We start from the raw sequence: 22,553 nt of genomic DNA, 5'->3' as shown, positions 1-22,553 counted from the left end.
CACCCTCTACATTTTACTGTAGCTATAAATCTATATACATTTAATTAGATATACATTTAATTTTCTTTTGGAGGATAATAACTACTGGAACCAGCATCTCGATTTATTTATATTAAAATTAACCTTTGAATAACCGGCACAGAGGGAAACTTGAAAGGCCTGAGATACGCCACGATAAAAGTGTTCACGTTTAAGTTTTTTAAGTTTCTGTCACCACTTTCCTAAGGTATCTTGCAGTTAAAATTACAATTCGTTCAAACATATTTGAGAAATCAAGAAAAAGCGAGAGCTTTAATGACACACCGGTTATTGGAAGAATTCCAGGCACAGGGGTGATACGGCTTTAAGAGTATGTGGCTAGGTCCTCCCTTTTGCCTGGAAGGTCACATACATTTCATGTCTCTGCCTGACGACAGCCCAACCCACTCATACTGCAATCCACAGTGTGTACACACAGCTACAAGTATGATGTGGAGTTCCATTGGGGAAGTGATCTTCCTATTTTCAGGTAAGAATTCAGTCACTTTCTTTCTCCCTTCCTTCTGAGAATTACAGAAATATTTTATTTTCTGCCGTTTATTTGTTGAGCGCTTGAAGCCTTTTTGTTTCGCTGTTATTCGCGAATGGGCTGCACAGCGAGTCTACCTGTTCATGTTCCCTTTCCTAAGTCAGAGGATGCTGCTTAAAGGCCAGAGAGATTCTAGTCTCTATACCCTGCACACAGTCTCGACCTGACCATCCACTCGCGTTGTAGCAATCTCAGTGATCCTGTGGTTCTGGTTAATTTCTGAAAGACTCAATCAAATAATCCACTCGAATTCACCATTTTACGGTAAGAGGGAGTTCCAACCCTTGGGCAGGTTACTCGCACTTCCTAATTCAAAACAAAAGTCAGGTTTCAGTGAGCAGTGAAATCCAGGGTTTTGCAGAGTCGGTTGGAGGAGGTAAAGTTGATTGCTTCTGACAGAGCTCCGGGCTCTGGTTTTACTGCAGAGTGGAGCACCTTGTCAGTTCGCCACGTCCCAGACACCGCCGAGGCTGAGCAACGTGAATACTGAGATTTATAATAAGGATTGATCTTTTAACGAGCAAACCTCAAACTCGATTGCAATCAATTGTGGCAGTGTCAATATTTAAAATTACGTGTTGTTGGTGACGGTGAAGGCAGTTTTAATTTGAAGTGTTTGACCATTCAAATTCCATTAAGAGACTTCTAAATACAACATTGACCTGAAACAAGGTTCAAACTATTAAAACCCTGTTAAACCTGGAAGGGCCACTGCAAACTGGCTTTTAAAACTCCACAGTGAAAGAGTTGTTTTGAAAATAAGTTGTGGGAACAGGTAAAATGAAAAAAATCAACTTGACTACTGATATAGAGAATTAATTTGTACCAAGTATCATATACCCTAGGGTGATATTGTCGTAAGAGTGAAGCTTTGGAAGCCGCCTCTCGAAGCAGAAAATCTAGCATTTCTTTTGCATCTTTCGTAATCTTATTTTGTCGAAGAGCTTAAGAATTATTGATGTCCTTTTGAAGTGTAGCTACTGCTGTAATTCAAGAACCATGGCTGCCAAATAGAGCACAGCAAGCTCCGACGAACTTCACTGTCATAACAAATTCTTTCCTTTGTTTTTAATGAAGTTGATAGAGTGATAAATATTGACCCATAGCAGCCTCAGGATCTATACTCTCCACCCAAGAGATCAGAGGGGGGCGTTGGTTTGCAGTTACACATGGATGTGGGCATCTCTGCCAGAGCAGCTCTTCCTCGTGTTGCGCTGGGACTGTTGGCCTGAATTATTGTACTTTTGGGAGTTTGCTGTGGTTATCTGAAGAAAATAACACCAGAAAACTCTTGTGTTATGGCAACTCGCATCCCCAAGGACTTATTGTGCCTCTTGCGGGACATGCACTGGAGTGTTTGGTGGCAGTACAGCCCCAGACCACCGGTAGAGGTGACACCTTTGAATTCTGCTTGGCCCTGAGTTTAATTCATTTAAAAACAGCAAGAATACTTGCATTTGCGTAGCACTTTTTTAACACTGAAAACTCCTGATGTTGATATCAAACAAAAATTTGACAATAAATCACAAAAGAAGCTTGAATAGCTGTCATTGAGTTGGATTTGAGGGATGTCCTTGGAGATCAAAGTTGGCTGAAGGCAGGAGGGATGGTTCAGGACTGGGGATGGTCAAGAGGACAGAACTAGAGGAACTCTTGAGATCTTGCAAGGACTGGAGGAGGCCACTGAGATAGGGAGCCATTGGAAAACAAGTGTGAGAATTCAGAGGTGCAGGTAACTCAGATAGGGAAGTGGTTCTGCCTGTAGTTTGAGATCTTCCCCTGGGCTGTTTATTTTCCTGAGGAGGCTAAAGAGGATTTTGCTTTCTCGACTGTTTTTCCCAGGCTTTTTAAAATGCCTTCCCAGAAGGTTCCATTGCTGCAGAGGATAGGAATTGTCCAGTCATGATGCCCCATACATACATGGTTCCCTGAAAGTGGTGTCACAGTTAGACAGGGTGGTGAAGAAGGCTTTTGTCATGCTGGCCTTCATCAATCAGGCATTTTTGATGCAGTTGTACAAGATGTTGGTGAGGCCAGATTCAGTTTTGGTCACCCTGCTATAGGAAAAATGCCATTAAGCTGGAAAGAGTACAGAGGAGATTTACAAGGATGTTACAGAAACTTGAGGGACTGAGTTATGGAGAGTTTGAGCAGGTTGGGACTTTATTCATTGGAGCATAGAAGACTGAGGGATGACTTTCTAGAAGTGTATGAAATCATGAGGGGTATAGATAGGGTGAATGCACACAGTCTTTTTCCCAGGGTTGGGGAATCTAGAACTAGAGGGTGCAGGTTTAAGGTGAGAGGGGAGAGATTTAACAGGAACTTGAGTGGTAACTTTTTCACCCAGAGGGTAGTCAGTATATGGAACGACATTAACAACATTTAGAAGGCACTTGACAGGTACATGGATAAGGAAGGTTTACAGGGATATGGGCCAAACACAGGCAAGTGGGACTAGCTTAGACGGGACTATCTTGGTTGGCATAGACCAGTTGGGCCGAAGGGCCTGTTTCTATGCTGTAGTCTGCTCCCCCTGTGCTATCATTCTGTGACAGAACATACAAGTTCCCAGCTCATTCCTTAATTGAATTCATTTCATGCCTTTGCAGCCAGCAAAGAAATCAGAACTGGACTGAGAGCTGGAGTCACAGCCTGAGGTGCCTTTCATTTCCACATGTTTACACTGAAGGCAGAACAGAATTAAATGGGTCAGATGGAATATTGATTATTTTTCTTAAAAAAAAGGGAATATATAGTTCAAGGCAGAATTAAGATGTGATTCAGGTTGGCAACTTTGATCCCATGTCAGGGAGGCAGCCTCTTGTGAATTGTGCTTTCATCTACTTTGAGAGATCAGTTCGTACAGTGAAGTATCAGCACTGTAATGGATTCTGACTGTACTCCTGTCACACTGAGTTAGATCTATTCCCTCCAGCACCTCTCCTCTGCACACTCGCTGTCAACGCAGCATTACATTGAGACCTCTGCGTTAACCCTTTGATTGATGCTCCCTTCAGAAACTGAACTGACTCTTTTTCCAATCAAAATAACAGATATGACCTGATAACTTGCTGAGTGTTGGGGGGTAAATATCGATGCAGGGGAAAAGACAAATCAATTGTTCTTTCATTGGTGTTGGGGAATTGTTTATATCCACCTGAGAGGGCAGTTGGGATCTTGGTTTCACATCTCATGTGAAAGACAGTGCAGCGCTCCCTCAACGCTGCTCCTCCCACGGTGCGGCACTTCCTTTCTTGTGGGGTGATCCCTCCCATGCTGTCCTTCCAATAGGGTGGCACTCGCTCTCTGGTGTGGTGCTCTCTGACAGTCTCTGTCCAGTAATTAGAGAACCTTGTACTATCTGCCAACTTCTGCTCAAATCTCTGGAGTGAGATTTGAATCCAGAAGGCAAGCGAACTGCCCCCTGATGTGGTGGGATGAAGGTTTATTAATTAGACACTAACATTTTGGCATCAGTTGAAACTAACACCAGTTCCTTTTGCTTCTGATGTGCCGTCCTTTTTGGTGTTCTGCAGAGATAGGAACGCCAAGGCCAGAATTCTCAGCTAACTGAGCTGGGATGTGCAACCAATAAAAAGATGTTTTTTGTGGCTTGAAGCACAATCAGTGGCCTCCATCTGTCTGCCAGCCTCACTACTAGAAAAATGTTAGGAGAGGTGTTAAAATCTTGAAAATTGAGATTTCCTCCAATCCCTTATTTCCCAACAATCCTAATCTCTCCCAGAGTGCTAACACCAATGACTGGGACTCTTATGGAAACTGAGGCTCACTTAAGGGTTAAACATTACAACTTAAAACTTATGTGAGGTCATTTCACATTTGACAGGCCACACTTAGAGTACTGCACACTTTCGGGTCACCCTGCTATAGGAAGGATGTCATTAAACTGGAAAGGGTTCAAAAAGGATCTATGAGAATGTTACTGGGACTGGAGGGTTTGAGGTATTAGGAGAGGCTGGATAGGTCAGGACTATTTTTCCTGGAGCAGAGGAGGCTGAGGGGTGATCTTTTAGAGGTTTATGCAATCATGAGGGGCATAGATAAGGTGGATGGTCACAGTCTTTTTCCCCAGGGTAGGGGAGTCCAAAACTAGAGGGCAGAGGTTTAAAGTGAGGGCAGAAAGATTTAAAAGGGACCTGAGGGGCAACTTTTTTCACTCAAAGGCTGGTGCATATATGGAACAAGCTGCCAGAGGAAGTGGTACAATTACAACATTTAAAAGTTACATAGATAGGAAAAAATTCAGGAAATGAGACTAGCTCAGGAAGGCCACTTGGTTGGCATAGATGAGTTGGGCCAAAGGGCCTGTTTTCTGTGCTGTTTAACTCTATGACATTGCACTGGGGGAATTGGTGAGGGAAATCCCTGTCTGACTGTTGACTAGCCAGGGACATCCATAGTGGAGTAGCAAGTTGGCTAGGTGCCTTTGGTCTCCTCAAACTCTTTGTGGACCAGGAGGCGCTGGAGTATTTTTCCCTCCCCAAGGGATCCTTGGCCAATGGGCTTTGTGGGAAGCATAGCCTAGTTGGGCTGAATGGCCTGTTCCTTTGTTGTAATTCCCACCCCTTCCTCTCCCACACCAGGATGCTGAGAGTGAGGAATTCCCAAGTTTCTCACCCTCCTTCCAGTGCAAGTTGAGGGAATTCTCTCTACTGACTGATTGTTTCCCCCATCTGCAGGTATCCACCTGAGGAAAACCTCCCTCCTACCCAGCAATGTGTTGCCTGCCCACTATCAAACCCTCTCCGTCATTCTATTTCATCCAGACCTTTGAGCCAAAAAAAGGTCATTCCTTTGCTGGGAAGCAGGGGTGAGATTGCGGGAGCTCAGTGAGCATCTTGAGGTCCACATTTTCCCCTCCAAAATCCAAAAGATGCAATACCTGTTGCTTCCTCTCACCCAGCCCACCCCTAGTACCAGCTGGACAATGAAAGGCCAAGAGAAGCAGGAGGAAACTGACTCTGACCACGTTTGCTCTCGCACCTCTCCCCGACCCTCTGCTCTGCCAAAACAGATGGCAGATTTGCTGGTATGCTACTCTCAGACTCATGGGATTCTGCTCCCCTCTTTATACAGATATTCTTACAAGTAAACAAGGGATTTAATTTTGTTTGAGCAAGTTGGTAAGCTTAGTCTCCCTGTTAATCTTCCCTAATCTCCAATAAAGATATTGCAGGGAATCCTGGGATAATGTGAAAGGACTGGCTTTAGCACTGGGAGACAGAAACTCCCAGCTTATCCTTCCTTGTTCTTTAAGGATTGCAGCTCCATCCCATGTAAACTGTTCTCATTATTGACTCATCTTTAAAACCGATGTTTAAAGGCTCGTTGGAAAAGCCTTACAAAATTGTCACACACTGGTGCACGTATGGTTGCGTGTATGGTTAAACCTAGTACTTGCCAAACAGAGTATTGGTTAAAGGCAGTGTCACAGAATGGGGAGTCAGTCCAGTTCATGATGCTCACTGCTCACTCCAGGTGTTGCCTGCAATCCGTGCATAGCTGTGGTTCAGTGGACAGCACTCTTGCCTCTGAGGAGGAGAGTTGTAGGTAATTGTTCCACTCCAGGAACTTAGCTGCTGTGGTGTAGTTCAACATTGTCTGCTCTTTCTGGTGGATATGAAAGTTAGGGTGCTGTGAAATGCTGGTGAGGGTCAGGTTGCAGTCAAAGCACTGCATGTAATTCTAATGGCCACATTAAAAGAAGGATATTGCTGTACCCCCCCCCCCCCCCCCCCCGGTTCAGTCGATGCTTCCAGTGTTAGGAAGAAATTGAAAAAGTAGGGGTTCCCTCCTCCAGGGCTAGGATGAGATTGATGGGGGTTGGGCAGAGCAGCTGAGGAGAAATTTTAAGTTAGGTGTTTACATAGAAGGGAAGCCTCCTGTTTCCCTAACCACAGGATGGACATTTAAAGGAATTGCAGAAAGATTAGAGGGTAGTTGGGGAAACACTTTTTTGGACTTGGTGAGAATCTAGAACTCATCATATTAGAGAGTGTTGGAGGCAGAACCCTCATCACATTGTAAAGATACTAGGTGACAGCTGGGAAATGGGAGTACACTAAGTAGTTCATTTTTAGCCAACATGGATATGATAAGCTGAATAGCCTCCTCTTCTTGAGAAACAAAGGACTGCAGATACTGGAACCTAGATGAAAAACACTGTGGTGCTGGAGGAACTCAGCAGGCCGGGCAGCATCCGTGGAGAAAAGCAGGCAGTCAATGTTTTGGGTCAGGACCCTTCTTCAGGACTGAAGACAGGAAAAGAGAAAGCCCAATATATAGGAGGGAAAAGCAGAGCAGTGATAAGTGGACAAAAGAGGGGAGGCAGGGTGGGCACAAGATGGTGATACGTATTCACCACAAGTTTTCATCCTGCTCTCCAATTCACTTGGATTATCTCTGACACCTCTCTCTCCTTCCTTGATCTTTCCATCTCCATCTCAGGAGATTCCTTATTCACCGATATCTACAAACCCACTGACGCCCACAGCTACATCAATTACAGCTCCTCCCACCCTGTCTCTTGTAAGGACACAATCCCTTTTTCTCAATTTCTCCACCTCTGCCGCATCTACTCCAACGATGAGACTTTCCATTCCAGGACATCGGAGACGTCCAACTGCTTTTCTAACTGGGGCTTCCCCCTGACTGTGGTCGAGAGAGCTCGCACCTGCATCTCTGCCATTTCCCGCACCTCTGCTCTCACCCCCACCCCTCCCAGACCCAGAGCGATAGGGTCGTCCTTGTCCTTGTCCTTGCATTTCATCCTACCAGCCTACGTATCCAACGCATCATTCTCCGCCATTTCCGCCATCTCCAACGGGACCCCACCACCGAGCATATCTTCCCCTCCCCACCCCTTTCTGCCTTTCGCAGGGACCGCGCTCTCTGTGACTCCCTAGTTCACTCCTCCCCACCCATCCCGCTTCCACCCCAGGAACTTTCCACTGCCCCTGCCATAGGTGTAACACCTGCCCCTACACCACCTCCATCCAGGGACCCAAACAGTCCTTTCAGGTGAGACAGAGATTCACCTGCACTTCCCTTAATATCATCTTCTGCATTCAATGCTCCAAGTGCAGCTTTCTCTACGTCAGTGAGACCAAACGCAGACTAGCTGACCGTTTCGCAGAAGACCTGCGCTCTCTCCGTAACCACGACCTGCATCTCCGCATTGCCAGTCACTTCAACTCCCCCTCCCACACTATCACAGATATGTGTCTGCTCTCCCCACCTCCCCTGCACCTGTCTATCACTATCTCTTACCTGCATCTACCTATCACCACCTCGTGCCCACCCCGCCTCCCCTTTTTTGTCCGCCTATCACTGCTCTGCTTTTCCCTCCTATATATTGGGCTTCCCCTCTTCCTATCTTCAGTCTTGAAGAAGGGTCCTGACCTGAGACGTTGACTGCCTGCTTTTCTCTATGGATGCTGCCTGGCCTGCTGAGTTCCTCCAGCATCATCGTGTTTTTCATCTAGCCTCCTCCTGTTCTGTAGATTCCTGTGACTCTTATGGTTGGAGGACATGCAGCCTCAGGCCTTCGTGTCTGCGCTGAGGAATGGTGTCCTAAATGTAATGCTATATTCAGTTGCTTCTAAAAATAATCATTTAAAATCCCAGGTATTAATATATAGCCAACTACTGACATGATTGAAACAAGTTAAAATAAACTACAACTGACGTTGAAGCAAACAGAACTGTTGGAAATGCTCAGTGAGTCAGACAGCATCTATTGGAGAGAGAAACAGAACTCTCTTCAAGACACATTTGTTCTTCTTGTTCATTCTCTCCAGGCTTCTCATAACTTCAAACACCTCAGTTCTCTCTTCAGTGTTACAGAGAAAACAATCCAGTGTGGCCAACCTCTCACAGGTAAAGTTTACATAACCTGGCCCTGGCAACAATCTTGTAAATATCCTTTTCACCTTCTACAGTGCAATAATATCCTTCCTGTAGAACGGTGACCAGAATGTACCCTATGCTCCAGCTGTGCCCTAACTAATGTATGATGCAGTTTTATTTGACCTTCCTGCTCTTGTTTTTAATGTCTCAGCCAATAGAGGCATCCATACTTTGTGTTTTCTTACCTACCTATCCCACAAATCTAAAAGATATGTGGACAAAGGCTCCCAAGATCACTTTTTTCCTTTACACTTGTCAATATCCAATGATTTGTGAAAGGGATATGCTCCAAGAAAATATTTCACTTAGCCAGATTGTGGAAATCAAAAAGACTGGGTGAAATACATTGGGATTATTTTGGTACGATGTATTCCTATGGCAGAAAGTGGTGCATTAGAATGAAAAATAGATTTGTAAATTGAAGACACGTACCCCACAGAGTTAATGGCATTATAGTGAAAATTTGTGAATTGAGGAATATCTGTATTGCTTTGCCTTGTTTGCCTTTCCCAACATAATACTGCGCCTATGGAATTTAAAGTATCTGGAGAGACTAAGGAAAGTAGAATTGTTCTGTTTGGATGAGGGAAGATTCAGGAAAGATTTAATCAAGATGGTCAAAATTATGCAGGATTATGATAAGAGGAACTGTTTCCAGTGGCAAGAGGGTTGTAATGAGAGAATGCTGACTGAAAGTAACTGGCAAAAGGGCCAGGAGGAAGAAGAAGAGAATTAATTTTATGCAACAAGTTGTTGTGATTAAACCTGCAGTTCTGGAAAGGTGGAACAAGATATTTAACAGTGTCATTCCAAAATTTTCCTTTTCCTGAGCTGTTCGTCAATGAAATCTTGAAAAGTAACAGTTGTAACTTATTCAATTAACCAAGTATTCATCCAAAGTGTTTTTGAAATGTTTTTAGAGAAATAAAAGACTGCAGATGCTGGAATATTTAGATGAAAAATACAGTGATGCTGGGGGAACTCAGCAGGCCAGGCAGCGTCCGTGGAGAAAAGCAGGCAGTCGACGTTTTGGGTTAGGACCCTTCTTCAGGACTGAAGATAGGAAAAGAGGAAGCCCAATATATAGGAGGGAAAAGCAGAGCAGTGATAGGTGGACAAAAGAGGGGAAGTAGGGTGGGCACAAGGTGGTGATGGGTAGATGTAGGTAAGATAGTGATAGGCAGATGCGGTAGAGGAGGGGAGAGCAGATCCACCGGGGGATGGGTCAAAGGTAAGAAGGAAAAAAGTGTAGAAAAAAGAAAGGCTAGAAAAGGGAAGTAAAGAAAAGGCATGGTTGGGCGGAGGGGTGGTGTGGTGGGTTGAGAGATTACTTAAACTAGGAGAATTCAGTGTTCATGGCGTTAGGCTGCAAAGTTCCAAGACAGAAAATGAAGTGCTGTTCCTCCAGTTTGCGCTTGGATTTCTCCTGGCAGCGGAGAAGGCCGAGGATTATTTAAGAAAGGATGTGCTACCGTTGGAGAGGGTTCAGAGAAGATTCACTAGCATGATTCCAGGAATGAGACGGTTAACATATGAGGAACATTTGACGGCTGTTGAGCTGTACTCCTTGAAGTTCAGAAGAATGACGGGGGACCTCATAGAAACATTTCGAATGTTAAGATCAGATCAGATATCTTTATTAGTCACATGTACATCAAAACACACAGTGAAATGCATCTTTTGCGTAGAGTGTTCTGGGGTCACCACGCTTCCGGCGCCAACATAGCATGCCCTCAACTTCCTAACCCATACGTCTTTGGAATGTGGGAGGAAACCGGAGCACCCGGAGGAAACCCACGCAGACACACAGGGAGAATGTACAAATTCCTTACAGACAGCGGCGGGAATTGAACCCGGGTTGCTGGCACTGTAATAACGTTACACTAACCGCTACACTACCGTGCCTGCCCACAGGCATGGACGGAGTAGATGTGGCAAATTTTGGTTCCCATGGTAGGGAAGTCTAGTACAAGAGGGCACGACTTCAGGATTGAAGGGCGCCCATTCAGAACAGAGATGCGGAGAAATTTCTTTAGCCAGAGAGTGGTGAATGTGTGGAATTTGTTGCCATGGGCATCTGTGGAGGCAAAGTCATTGGGTGTATTTAAGGCAGAGATCGATAGTTATCTGAATAGTCAGGGCATCAAAGGTTATGGTGAGAAGGCAGGGGAGTGGGGCTAAATGGGAGAATGGATCAGCTCATGATAGAATGGCGGAGCAGACTCAATGGGCCAAATGGCCGACTTCTGCTCCTTTGTCTTATGGTCTTATAGGACTGACGTATCTATGATGGATGTGGGGGGTGGAGGGGTGGGGGTGAAGAGTTGAAATGACTAGCAACGGGGAGATGCAGATCGCAGTTACGGACAAAGTGAAGGTGTTCTGCAAATGGTCACCTAGTCTGCATTTGGTCTCGCCGATGTAGAGGAGGCCACACTTGGAGCACTGAATGCAGTAGATGATATTTCTCCACGGATGCTGCCTGGCCTGCAGAGTTCCTCCAGCATCACTGTGTTTTTCACTGAAATATTTTTAACTTTGCTCACTGTGGTAAGTCTTTGGACATTACAGAGATGTGAAGATGCAAATGTCCTTTTCTACAGAATAGCAGCTGACTCCTGTTTTCTCTTTTTAATAGGTGCTGTTTTATTTGTCTGCAATGCTCTGGAAAATGCAACATTGACCGGTGAGTAGGCAGATTGCACAATTAACTTGAAAAGTTATACGTTTGATTTAATTTTCCTGGAAATTTTGTAAATGTTGAACTTCTCAGATGTATTAGGGGAGCAGTGGAAGGTCATTCAGCTCCTCAGGCTGTTATACAACTTAGCTGGCTACCTTAGATCCATTCACCCTCCCTTGCCATGTGGCCTTTTTATTTTACTATTTATTATCACGTGGATTCCACTGGCATTTATTACCCTCTAGAAGTTAGTGAGGAGCCACTTTACAGACTAAACCTTCTGGAGAAGGTACTCCCACAGTGTGTTGAAAAGGGAGTTCTAGGACTTAAACCTAGCAATGATGAAAGACAAGTCATATATTTCCAAGTCAGGATGGCGTGCAGTATGGAGGGGAGCCTGGAGGTGGTGGTGATGCCCTATACCTGCTACCTTTGTCCTCCTTGGTAGTAGAGGTTGTGGGTTCAGGAGGTACTTGTTGGAGTAGCCTCGGCAAATAACTGCAGTGCATTTTGTACACATTTCAGCCATGGTGGGCTGGTTTTGGAGGGTATGACTGTGTGGGGTGGTGGATAAGGTGCTTTGTCCTGGAGGGTGTTGAACCTCTTGTGTGTTGTTGGAGCTGCATTCATCCAGGGAAGTGGAGAGTATTTCATCATAATCCTGATTTGCAGATTATGAAAAACTTTAGGAGTCAGGAAGGGAATCACTCACCCTAAGATACCCAGCCCCTGGCGTCCAAGTTATTTCTTGCTTCCCCTCCCCCCAAAAGAAAAATGAGTCCCATTCTTGAAAGCAACAACTAACCCCTAGTCCCTGTGTGGAGGTGAGGAGAGAGTTACAATTCTCCATTCTCCTATATCTTATTTCCTGACATCAGCTTCAAACAACTGGCTCAAATTTTCACGTTGTTTCTCTTGCGCTGAGTTCACACCCCTACCAGACCATGGTTTCTCTCCAGTGAATCATTTTACGTGCTAAACATATCAATCAGCCCAACCTAGTCTTTCTAAATTCAAGAGAATATTGTTCAAAGGAACAGAAATATCACGAGCAAACATGAAACATATTTTCAGTGACTTATGACTGAGTGTTTCTGGAAGAAGAGATGCGGCGACTTTGAATTGATAACAGGGAAACCCAGTTCCTCTGCCATATCATTGTAAGGCAGGTGTGACATGAATAAATAGCATCAGTTTACTAGCCGCTGCTAAAGCAATTAGAAAAGGGCCTTTGTGCTAGATGCTTCAAATGGTTGCATGTTCACAATCAGGATGGTGGCTTAAACTGGGACTAAATGTTGGATGGTTTCTATTGGCTTAGGAAATGGAAGAGCATACAGTGGGTAGTCATTCCTGACCTGGCCTGTGCTGCAATGTCCTCTGGAGTATCAGTTCCATTTAAAAGCCAGAATGAAAGAACATGTATATCCGTAGGGCCTTTCAGCCTTCTGTTTGTTCCAAAGAGCTTTTCAGCCAATGAAGTATGTTTGAAATGTGGTTACTACTGTAGCAACAGCCAATCAACCCTCAGCAAGCTCCCACAAACAGCAATAGCATTTTGCCCAGATACCCTGTTCTAGTGATATTGATAAATATTGCCTGGAACATGAGAATCACCCCTACTGCTCCTCTTCCAGTGTTATGGAATCTTTCATGGCCCACCACTGCACTAGGAGTGCTGAGATCAGTGTGGATATGGTGATCCAAATGGCTTGTTTCCTTATTGTACATCTCCATGATTCTACGAGATCTCTGGGGCAGGACGAACTCACAACCTTCTGATTTAGAGGCAAGATAACTACTCACAAACCCATAGTTGACAGTTAAAATGTTTCACTGAGAGATATCACTCTCAGATTCTGTTGAAGGGCAGGTCTTTAGATTGAGCAAGAATGCACATACAAGCATCCCCCACATTATGGGGTGTTGCATTCCTAGAAAGTCCGTATCGTGATTTCCATTACGTGAAGCTGTCTTATGTGTATGCGTCAAGAAACATGAGTTGAAAACAAATTAATTTGTGTTGATTAATTTACTTTTTTTCCACATAAATTCTGTGAGAGCAAATTTTATTCCGTATATCAAATCGTTGTGTAGTGATTTGTGAATTCTGTAGGGGTGAATTTCCATTAACTAAATGGCAGTAACATGGGGTCACCTGTATTTTCACTGGTTCAGTGGGCTCTAAACAAAGCCTTTTTGTTCTGCCTGAGATGAGTGTGGCAAATAGGAAGTACTGACTATGAAACTGAAGGCAGAGAAGAACATTGCAGTCTTGAGCTTCCTAAAGCATAGCCCAACTGAAAGACTACATTTCAAATGTTGTTGCCTTGGTCATCTGGAGTAACAGTTTAGATGTTCAGTACACAGCAAATAATCTCAGCTAATTATCTTAGTTGAAAAGCAGTAGAACTATAAATGTTGGAGATATGAAATAAACACAAAAAGTGGTGGCAGTGCGCAGCAGGTCAGGCAACATCTTTGTAGAGTAAAACAGAGTTAACATTTCAGGTTGATAATGACCAGCTCTGTACTTTCAGCATTTTGTTCATCTTATGGCAAGAATATAAGCAAGGACAACTCCCAGTTTCTGATCATTGTTAAATAGTGTTGGAGACAGCCCTCATGCAGGAATTTGATCTCAATAAATGCCCCCCCCCCCCCCCCTTCAGAACTGGGCAGCAACTTCAGCTTGGGTCTCCTGGTTGATATCTGGAGTGAATCTTTTTGCAAAGCAGGAATGACTTGTGTTTTTGCTGTTACCAAGCAGTTTTGATGGAAGACTTGGATTTCTTCTCTGACCACAAGGTGTCCCAAACAGTTTCTGTCCAATGAAGTACTCTTGAATACAGTCACTTTTGTAATTTAGGAAATATAGCTGCTAATTTGTGCACAGCAAGCTCACACAAACTAAAGTGGTATTATATGGAAACCAGAACACCAGGGATAACTTCTTCAGGTTAGTGTCTTAGGATCCTTAACGTCCATCAGGAGAGCAGGTAGCGCCTTTAAGAAGTTGTTAGAAAGGCACATGAATATTTCAAGGAACGGAGGGATAAGGATCACATACAGGCAGAAGAGATTTAGTTTAATTCGGCATTGTGTTCAGCACAGTGTTCATGGGCCGAAGAGCCTGTTCCTGTGCTATGCTGTTCGATGTTTAATGTCTCATCTGAAAGTTAGTGCAGCCACCCTCCAGACTGCACACTGAGGTTCAGCCTAAATGTCTGTGTTTGAGTCTTGTGAGAGGAGATTGAACCCACGACCTTCTGAACTCAGAGAGGGTGTGTTAAGGCAGAGCTGATTTAACAATGGCTCAAGGCTGTCCTATTTCATGTGATGACTTCATCTTGTTGGGAAATTGAATTCCTGAGGCTACTCGAACATGCTGAATGATGCAACAGAGAAGCCATCTGAGCAATTGTGTTTTCAGTGTTAGATCCAATTAATGTCACTCCCTGCCACTTCCCCATAATTTTTCCACGATCTTAGAAGAGACTTGAACTTGTGCTTCTTTTGAGGTCTGACTGCCTACTTGTTGTAACACAGCCCTACCAAAGGCACTGAGTCACTCATAACCTGAACAGACGAAATCATCTGGGATTTTCATTTCTCTCCCAATGTGGAGGGAATCGAGTGTCTTCATCTTCGATCTCTGTGTCCTTGTTTCCTCTTTACTAAGGAAAGATTCACATCAAAAGACTTTTCACTTCTTTGTGGGATGCCCATTTGAAACATGATTCTATTCAACCTGTAAAAGAATATAGATTCGTATTCCTGGGATTTTCTTTCACAAAACTTCTGAATACACTTCAGTGACTTATCTCCCAGGGCAACACATGCATCCTGCATCTGAAAGTCTAGAAAGCACTTCAGTGGAAATCCTATCCGATAGGATTGTTCAAAATGATGAAAAGATCGACAAGGTAGAGAGGCAGACTGTTTGCTCCAACCCTAAAATATTTGCCCATTTATTAAAACTATTCTGTGCCTATGAGCCCTCCCAATCCCTGAAACCAGCTGCAGACCAAGAAAGCCTTGGCCACCCTCCAACTACTCAGACTCCATACTCCTTCAACTCTCATCTCTTAAGCATTCCCAGTTTTAATGCTTCCTCACTGAGAGCGATGCCTTCAGCTGCTGAGATCCTAACTCAGGAACTCCCTCTCTAAATCTCATTCCCCATATTGAACTTTTTGCACACCCTGTCCTATTAAGTCAGAGTCCTGCTCCACAGAAACAGCCTTTGGCCCACTGCCTCCAGGACAACAAGCAACACACATCTACATTAACTCACCCTGATCGACTCCCTCACCCTTTGTGGCCCCCCCCCCCCCCACCCCCGTTTCTGCCATTCCAGTTCTCCTGCCAGCCACATACATAAAGGGCAAGTCACAGGTGTCAATTAACCTACCTACTTCTGTCAGGTTAAGTTAGATGTTGCTCCTGTGCAGCATTTTACCTGTGAATTCCTGACACAGGCTCAGACATGGAAAGAGGACGGGTGCTAAACAGCTCAATCCTGCGTTTAAAAACTGAGAGAATTCCCACCTGAGAAATTTGCTGATCCACAAATGACGAGTTCTCTACCACTTGGCAGTACTTGGGCGTAAGAATTTCTTCTGTGTGATGGAGGAAGGTACATTGAATGTTTTCATTGTTTTTAAGTCTTGTGATGTAAAGATTTTTATTTCAATATCACCTTTCACAACCTCCAAGTCACAAAGCTCCAGTGAGCAGCCTCACCATTGTAACATAGGAGACACAGCAGTCATTTGTGCACTGTAGGATCCCACAAATAACAATATGATCATAACTAGGTAAAGAGACACCGGTGTGTTCGCCGGAACACTTGGGGGAAAATCCCTGCTCCATTCCCAAAGCAGCATGTAATGAACCTGTGGAATAGACTTTCCGGGAGAGCAGAAACTATGCGAGTGGAATCTCATAGATGTCTGAGAGTGTGGGCAACAGGAAACAATTCATTGCTGAGATGACTGTGCTTTAGCCAGTTGCCTGTGATAATCTGTTGATAATGCAATAGGAAATTGCTCCACACAGGAAGGTACACTGCTGATTAAAGGCATATATTTGTATGAAATTGACTGCAGTATTTAAATGCTGATTCAAAATCTGGCCTGGGCAGCAGCCTGCATTCTGGGGATGCAGTTGTGTGACCTGGAAGTCGCAAGACTTACATCATCTTGATTCTTGCTATTATCAGCAACTCTATTCTAACACAATGCCTTCTGTAAACACTGGAGCCCCTCCTATGCTGGTCCACAATCCATCTGACAATTACAGCACCTCCGGAGTCAGCAACCTTCTCTGCTTTTCCATCAAACAGCCTTTCAGGACATGCCTAAATATTTTCGTCATTTAAATACCTTTGAAATCTCCCCACTGTTGTAACGTAAGGAACACAGCAGCCAGTATGTGCACAGGGAGCTCCCACAAACAGCAACATGACAGTGATCGGAAACATTGTTAGTTGAGGGATCAATATTGGCTCTAAACACTGGAAGAGCTCTCCTGTGTCAAATAGTTGCTGTGAAATATATTGAAGCAGAAATAGCTTTGGTTTAAAATCTCATCCTGACGTCCGTACTACAGGATTCTATGCCACAACCAGTGCATCTGGCTTGGTTATAAGCTCCATTACTGCAGAATTGTAATATTCAAAGCAGCAAAAACACAGCATTATCAGTCCAAGGATGAATGCTGCGAGGACAATTGTAGAAGATCGTTGGCCTGGTATGATTCAGCCTCAACTGAACGAGTCGCCAGTGCCAATCTGAGGCATTTAACGAGCGAGCAGATCACAAGTGGCAGATCGGGGCATGTGTTACCAGTTTGGCTGGAGTTTTGACTTCTGAAAAGTGACAACAAAAAGGCAATCACCTGCCACAAATAATTGCCTTTGCTTGTCAGTATTCACACTATGCTTGGTTTTTACTGATGAAGATTATAACAGAATATCAAATGAATAAGTAATATTTTTGTTCTTTTGGATCTTAAAATTTGTAAAGATGTCCAGTGATGTAGGAACACAGCACAGGAGACCATTCAGCCCATCTGGCCAATGCTACCTCTACAAAATAACAAATTCACTCACGTTTGTTCCATAGCCCTCCAATATTTTCCCTGTCCAATTATCCAATCCCTACTGAATCTGGTTTTACTGTCCTTTCCTTTGCCTCTCTGGTATTGCTGAAAGGAAGTTGCCTTGTTTCTGTATTTCCAATCGTTTTCGATCTGAGTCGTTCCTTGTACATGATCAGTGTGGAACCTGGTGCAAACACACTTCATCCAGACTTAACCAAACTAAGGCACCTCCAACCAACCTCCTCCACAAACCTGAGGCCAACAAAAAGTCTACTGCCTACGTCCCAACTGCACCCCACGGTTAAGCATGCCTTCTTTTTAAAACTCTCAGTCCTTCCTTATCTCTGTAATTTCTTACAGTTCTACAACCTGATGATCCCTGAACACTTTAAATTCTGGCCTCTAGCTCTCCCCTGAGTTGGATTGCTCTGCCATTGGTGGCCATACCTTTAGTTGCCTGGGATTCAAGCGCTAGTGTTCCACCTTTGCCTCAGGCACGGTAGTGTAGCGGTTAGCGCAACCCGGGTTCAAATCCGGCCACTGTCTGTAAGGAGTTTGTAAGTTCTCCCCGTATCTGCGTGGGTTTCCTCTGGGTGCTCCGGTTTCCTCCCACATTCTAAAGGCGTACAGGTTAGGAAGTTGTGGGCATGCTATGTCGGCGCCAGAAGCGTGGCGACACTTGCGGGTTGCCCCCAGAACTCTACGCAAAAGATGCATTTCACTGTGTTTCGATGTACTAATCTTAATCTTTTCCTTTCAGATGCTCCCTAATACTTAGCTTTTGACTGAATTTACATGGCTCAGCACATTTCTTTAGAGTAATAGTGTCCCTATGAAGCATCTTGTAATGTTATTGTTGTGTTCAAGGTGCTGCATAAATATAAGTTGTTGTTGTTCAAGCACAGTACCTATGCACAGCTCCCACTGATGCAGCCCTGCAGATGCATTGTTCTTGCCTCTTGTTAAACAAGGTTTACAGTGACAAAGGTGCCTCCTGCTCCTGTAGCACTATTAGTGAATATTGGCATACTATTTGACTTACAGGGGCATCACAATTCACCCAGTCTTGTTCCAAGAACCTGGGCTGCTAGTAGAAGGAGTCACTTGATAAAAATCAAGAGAAGATGTACAGAATGCTCTCCAGGGCTGCTTTGCCAAGTTCATGAACTCTTCCATCAAGCCTGCAAGATATTCTTCTCCGTACAGAAGGGGACTTGGTACCGCCAGTGTGGGTAAATGGGGATAGACAGAAAATATTGGTCTTGCTAGCTATGCTCACTGAGAAAATGAGCAAAATAATTCCATTTCATCATTTCAGTGGCTCTTCCCATTTGAGTTAAAAGTTAGCATTTGCTTAGCCGACCACAAGTTGAACCTGTTAGGCTGGTTGATCTTGTACTATTAAAGCATTACAATGACATTTTTGTTTTGTCCATTTGTTGACCGACCTACCAGCATAAAATGGAAATTTGCAAATTATGAAATCCAAGACAAGATTCAAAGCAGTGCTTGTGGTGAGCAGGTTCTAATGAAACTGAAGGGACAGACATATTTACCTGGAAGCAGACTTGATTGTTCAGAAATTCAAGTGCATGTCAGTAACTGAGATCAGGTGTTTGAAAAGCAAAATAGTGCAAATGCTGGAAATCCTTAACAGGTCAGGAAACATCATTAAAGAGAAAGAGAACTGATGTTTCAGGCCAATGGCCTTTCATCAAACATGAGCTTTGTCCATCTGGTGCTCTCTGTGGTTACAGCTCAAAGCCAAATTTTGTTTCTTACAGATGAAGTAGGGATTACGCCTGGGGAAAAGCAGAGTGACAGAAAGAGCCTTAGCACCTTTTGTAACCTCTGAATGTTCCAAAGCCAGCCCCACATCTTTCTGGTGGGAGCTGTAGAAATACCGGCTAGAGGATGGAGAGCTGAGGGCTGAGCAACTCTGCCACTTCTCCCAGTATGCTATGGGAGTAATGAATAATTAAAATTGAAATGAGATTAGTTTGCCTGAGATGTGTTTTCTCACAACTGAGATTTTGATGGCTGTTAGGAGACAACGATGTTACAGACTGGAGAAGGATAGCAGCTTCTCAAAACTGAGGCCCCATCTCAGGTGAATGTAAAAGACCCCATGACACTTCTTGAGAAACAGCAGAGTAGATGTCTCAGGTGGCCTTTATAACATCTATCCCAATTACACTTGTTTCCGGGAGCTTGCTATGCACAAAGTAGCAAGCACATTTTCTTTATTACAACAATGACTTAATCACCTTGAAACCCGGTCATTGATTGCTACAGATGTCCTCTCCTATCTGTACCCAGATTCCTTGTTACTGAACAGGATGAATTTGATTGGTAGTCAAAAATCCTTTTATCCCTAACTGCTAATTAACAAACTTTTCAAAGAACTGTGCCATTTGCCCACATTTGGTCCATATCCCTCTGAACTTTTCCTTTCCGTGTACCTGTCTGAGTACCTTTTATAAATGTTGTTAATGTACCTGCCTCAACCACTCCCACTGGCAGCTCATTCAATGTACTGACCACTGTCTGGGTGAAAATGTTGCCCCTCAAGTTCCTATCGTCTCTCCCCTCTCACCTTAAACCTATGCCCTCTAATTCTTGATTCCCCAACCCTGGGAAAAAGACTCTGTGCATTGACTCACCCTATCCTTGTGATTTTATACAGCTCTATAAGATCGCCTCACATTCTCCTATGCTCCAAAGAAAAAAGTCCCAACCTGCTCAACCTCTCTCCATAACTCAGTCCCTCGAGTCCTGGCAACATCCTCGTAAACCTCCTCTGCACTCTTTCCAGCTTAATGGCATCACTCCTATAGCAGGGTGACCAAAAAGGAACACAATACTCCAAGTGTGGCCTCACTAACATCATGTACAACTGCAACATAACATCCCAACTTCTATACTCAGTGCCCTGACTGATGAAGGCCAGCATGCGATAAGCCTTCTTCGCCACCCTGTCTACCTGTGATGCCACTTTCAGGGAACCATGTACTTGTACTCCTAGGTCCCTCTGTTCTATAACACTCCCCAGGGCCCTACCGTTCGTTGTGAAAGTCCTACCCTCATTTGTCTTCCCAAAATGGACTTATCTGAATGCCTTGCACTTATCCAAATTAAGCTCCATTTGCCATTCCTTAGCCCACTTACCCAGCTGATCAAGATCCCTCTGTAAATCCTGATAACCATCTTCACTGTCAATTACAATATTACAGTTACAACATTTATAAGACATTTGGGCAGGTACGTGGATAGGAAAGGTTTAGAGGGATATGGGCCAAATGAAGGCAACTGGAACCAGCTCATGTAGACAAGACAAGACAAGATCTTAAGATCTCTTTATTAGTCACGTGTACATTGAAACACACAGTGAAATGCATCTTTTGCGCGGAGTGTTCCGGGGGCAGCCCGCAAGTGTCGCCACGCTTCCGGCGCCAACATAGCATGCCCACAACTACCTAACCTCTCCGTCTTTGGGATGTGGGAGGAAACCGGAGCACCCGGAGGAAACCCACGCAGACACGGGGAGAGCGTACAAATTCCTTACAGACAGCGGCCGGAATTGAACCCGGGTCATAAGTGCCTGTTTCCTGCTGTACAACTGTATGGCTCTGTGACTCCTGAATTGCAAGGGTGTGGGTTCAAGTAGCACTCGAGAGATTGCAGCACAAAATTCTAGGCTGGTACTTGCATCTTACAGGTATTAAACTGAAGCCCTCTTTCTTTTTCTGTGAAGTGAACATAATCATTCCACATAGCTAATCTAAAGAACAGGAGAGATCTTCCTGGTGTTCTGGCCAATATTTTTCCCTTCATCAGCATCACTAAAACAGATTATCTGGTTGTTATCACATTGCTGTTTCTGGGATCTTGCTGTGTGAATGCAGCTTGCTATGTCCCTTAAAATACTGACACAGTGGCACTGCTAGTATAGCCACTGCCTCATAGCCCCAGACCCAGGTTCAATCCTGGCCTATGGTGCTGTCCGTGTGGAGTTTGCCCATTCTTGCTGTGACTATGTGTGCTCCAGATTCCTCCTACATCCCAAAATATGCAAGTTAGTGGATTAATTTGCTGCTGTAAATTTCCCCTCGTGTGGAGTGAGCGGAAGAATCTGGTGGGAATTGATGGACATGTGAGTATTATAAAATGGGATTTGTGCAGGACTAGTATAAATGGATGCTTGAAGGTTAGTGTCGATCTGTTAGGCCAAAGGAGTGGTTTCTGTGCTATACAGCTCTGACCGTAAACTCCTGAGGCTATGTAAAAGCTGCACCAGGTTATCCTCTCTCCTTCCTCCATTGTGTGTTTGTTTAGTTCCCTTTAAATGTATCTCAGCCATTCAGCTCAACGGCTCCCCAGGGGAGCAAAGATCCACACTCTCACTGCTCTGGGTAAAGGTGTTTCTCTTGAATTCCCCATTGTATTTATCAGTGGCTATCTAATAGTTCTGTGTGGAGGAGTGCCTTAAGTTCACTGTGACTGAAGTATGATCTGCATTTATCTTTAACTATTGGGAGCTAACTGACGGATTATAATTGGTCATGACTGGTGGCGGGAAGCCATTATATTTTGACATATCCAGCAAAGAAAAGGGATATAGCAACAGCTGGGAAGTAGAGCGGCTGAGAAATGTTCTGTCCTTTTGTACCAGCCAGGCTGAATCATTTCAGCCAGTAATTCTAGAATTCTAAGCCATTGCCTCTGGGAATTGGTGATGGAATTTTATCTTAGAGAAATTTTAACCTGCAAGTGTTTACATCCCTTCAGGGATTGAGGAAGGCAGTAGAGGCCATTTATTGTGCAGTTATTGGGATAAGTGAGTTAGTTGGATTGAAGGCCAGTTGGTGTTTTTCTCAGTCACCTGAGCCTTCCAATCCTGGCTTCACCACCTTATCTACCTGTGTCATCACTTTCAAGGAACTATTTACTTGTACCCCCAGGTCTCTCTGTTCTACATCACTCCCCAGAGTCCTGTCATTTCCAGTGCAAGTCCTGCTTTAACTTACCAAAGTGCATCACTTTGCACTTGTCTGTGTTAAATTCCATCTGCCATTCCTTTGTCCACATTCCTAGTTGATCTAGATCCTGTGTTAACCTTAGACAACCTTGTTCACTGCCCACCTCACTGCCAATTTTGGTGTCATGGGGAGGGAGCAGGAGACCCACTGAGCTCTCACAGCAAGAGCCAATAATAAGAATGATGGGCTGAATGGTCTCCTTAATACAAAAAGCACTTTACGAATG

General features: G+C 44.2%; 1 protein-coding gene across 2 annotated transcripts in view; it reads left to right on the top strand.

Moving 5' to 3' along the window:
- Positions 1 to 379: 379 nt before the first annotated feature.
- LOC127584220 (protransforming growth factor alpha-like) overlaps positions 380 to 22,553 on the top strand; it is a 36,316-nt gene continuing 14,142 nt past the window's right edge. Inside the window, exons 1-2 of one of the 2 annotated variants that reach the window (XM_052040841.1) lie at positions 380 to 508; positions 11,139 to 11,186. In XM_052040841.1, the coding sequence (XP_051896801.1) occupies positions 397 to 508; positions 11,139 to 11,186 (160 nt within the window). In that variant the 5' untranslated portion in view covers positions 380 to 396. Of the gene's footprint in view, positions 509 to 3,237; positions 3,280 to 11,138; positions 11,187 to 22,553 lie in introns of those variants that run through there. The other variant, XM_052040842.1, reaches the window with a different exon arrangement.

The sequence above is a fragment of the Pristis pectinata genome, chromosome 29, assembly GCF_009764475.1.
Source record: "Pristis pectinata isolate sPriPec2 chromosome 29, sPriPec2.1.pri, whole genome shotgun sequence".
NCBI classification, from domain to species: domain Eukaryota; kingdom Metazoa; phylum Chordata; class Chondrichthyes; order Rhinopristiformes; family Pristidae; genus Pristis; species Pristis pectinata.
Note: the sequence above shows the minus strand (reverse complement) of the source record. Positions and strands in the feature narration are given on the sequence as shown.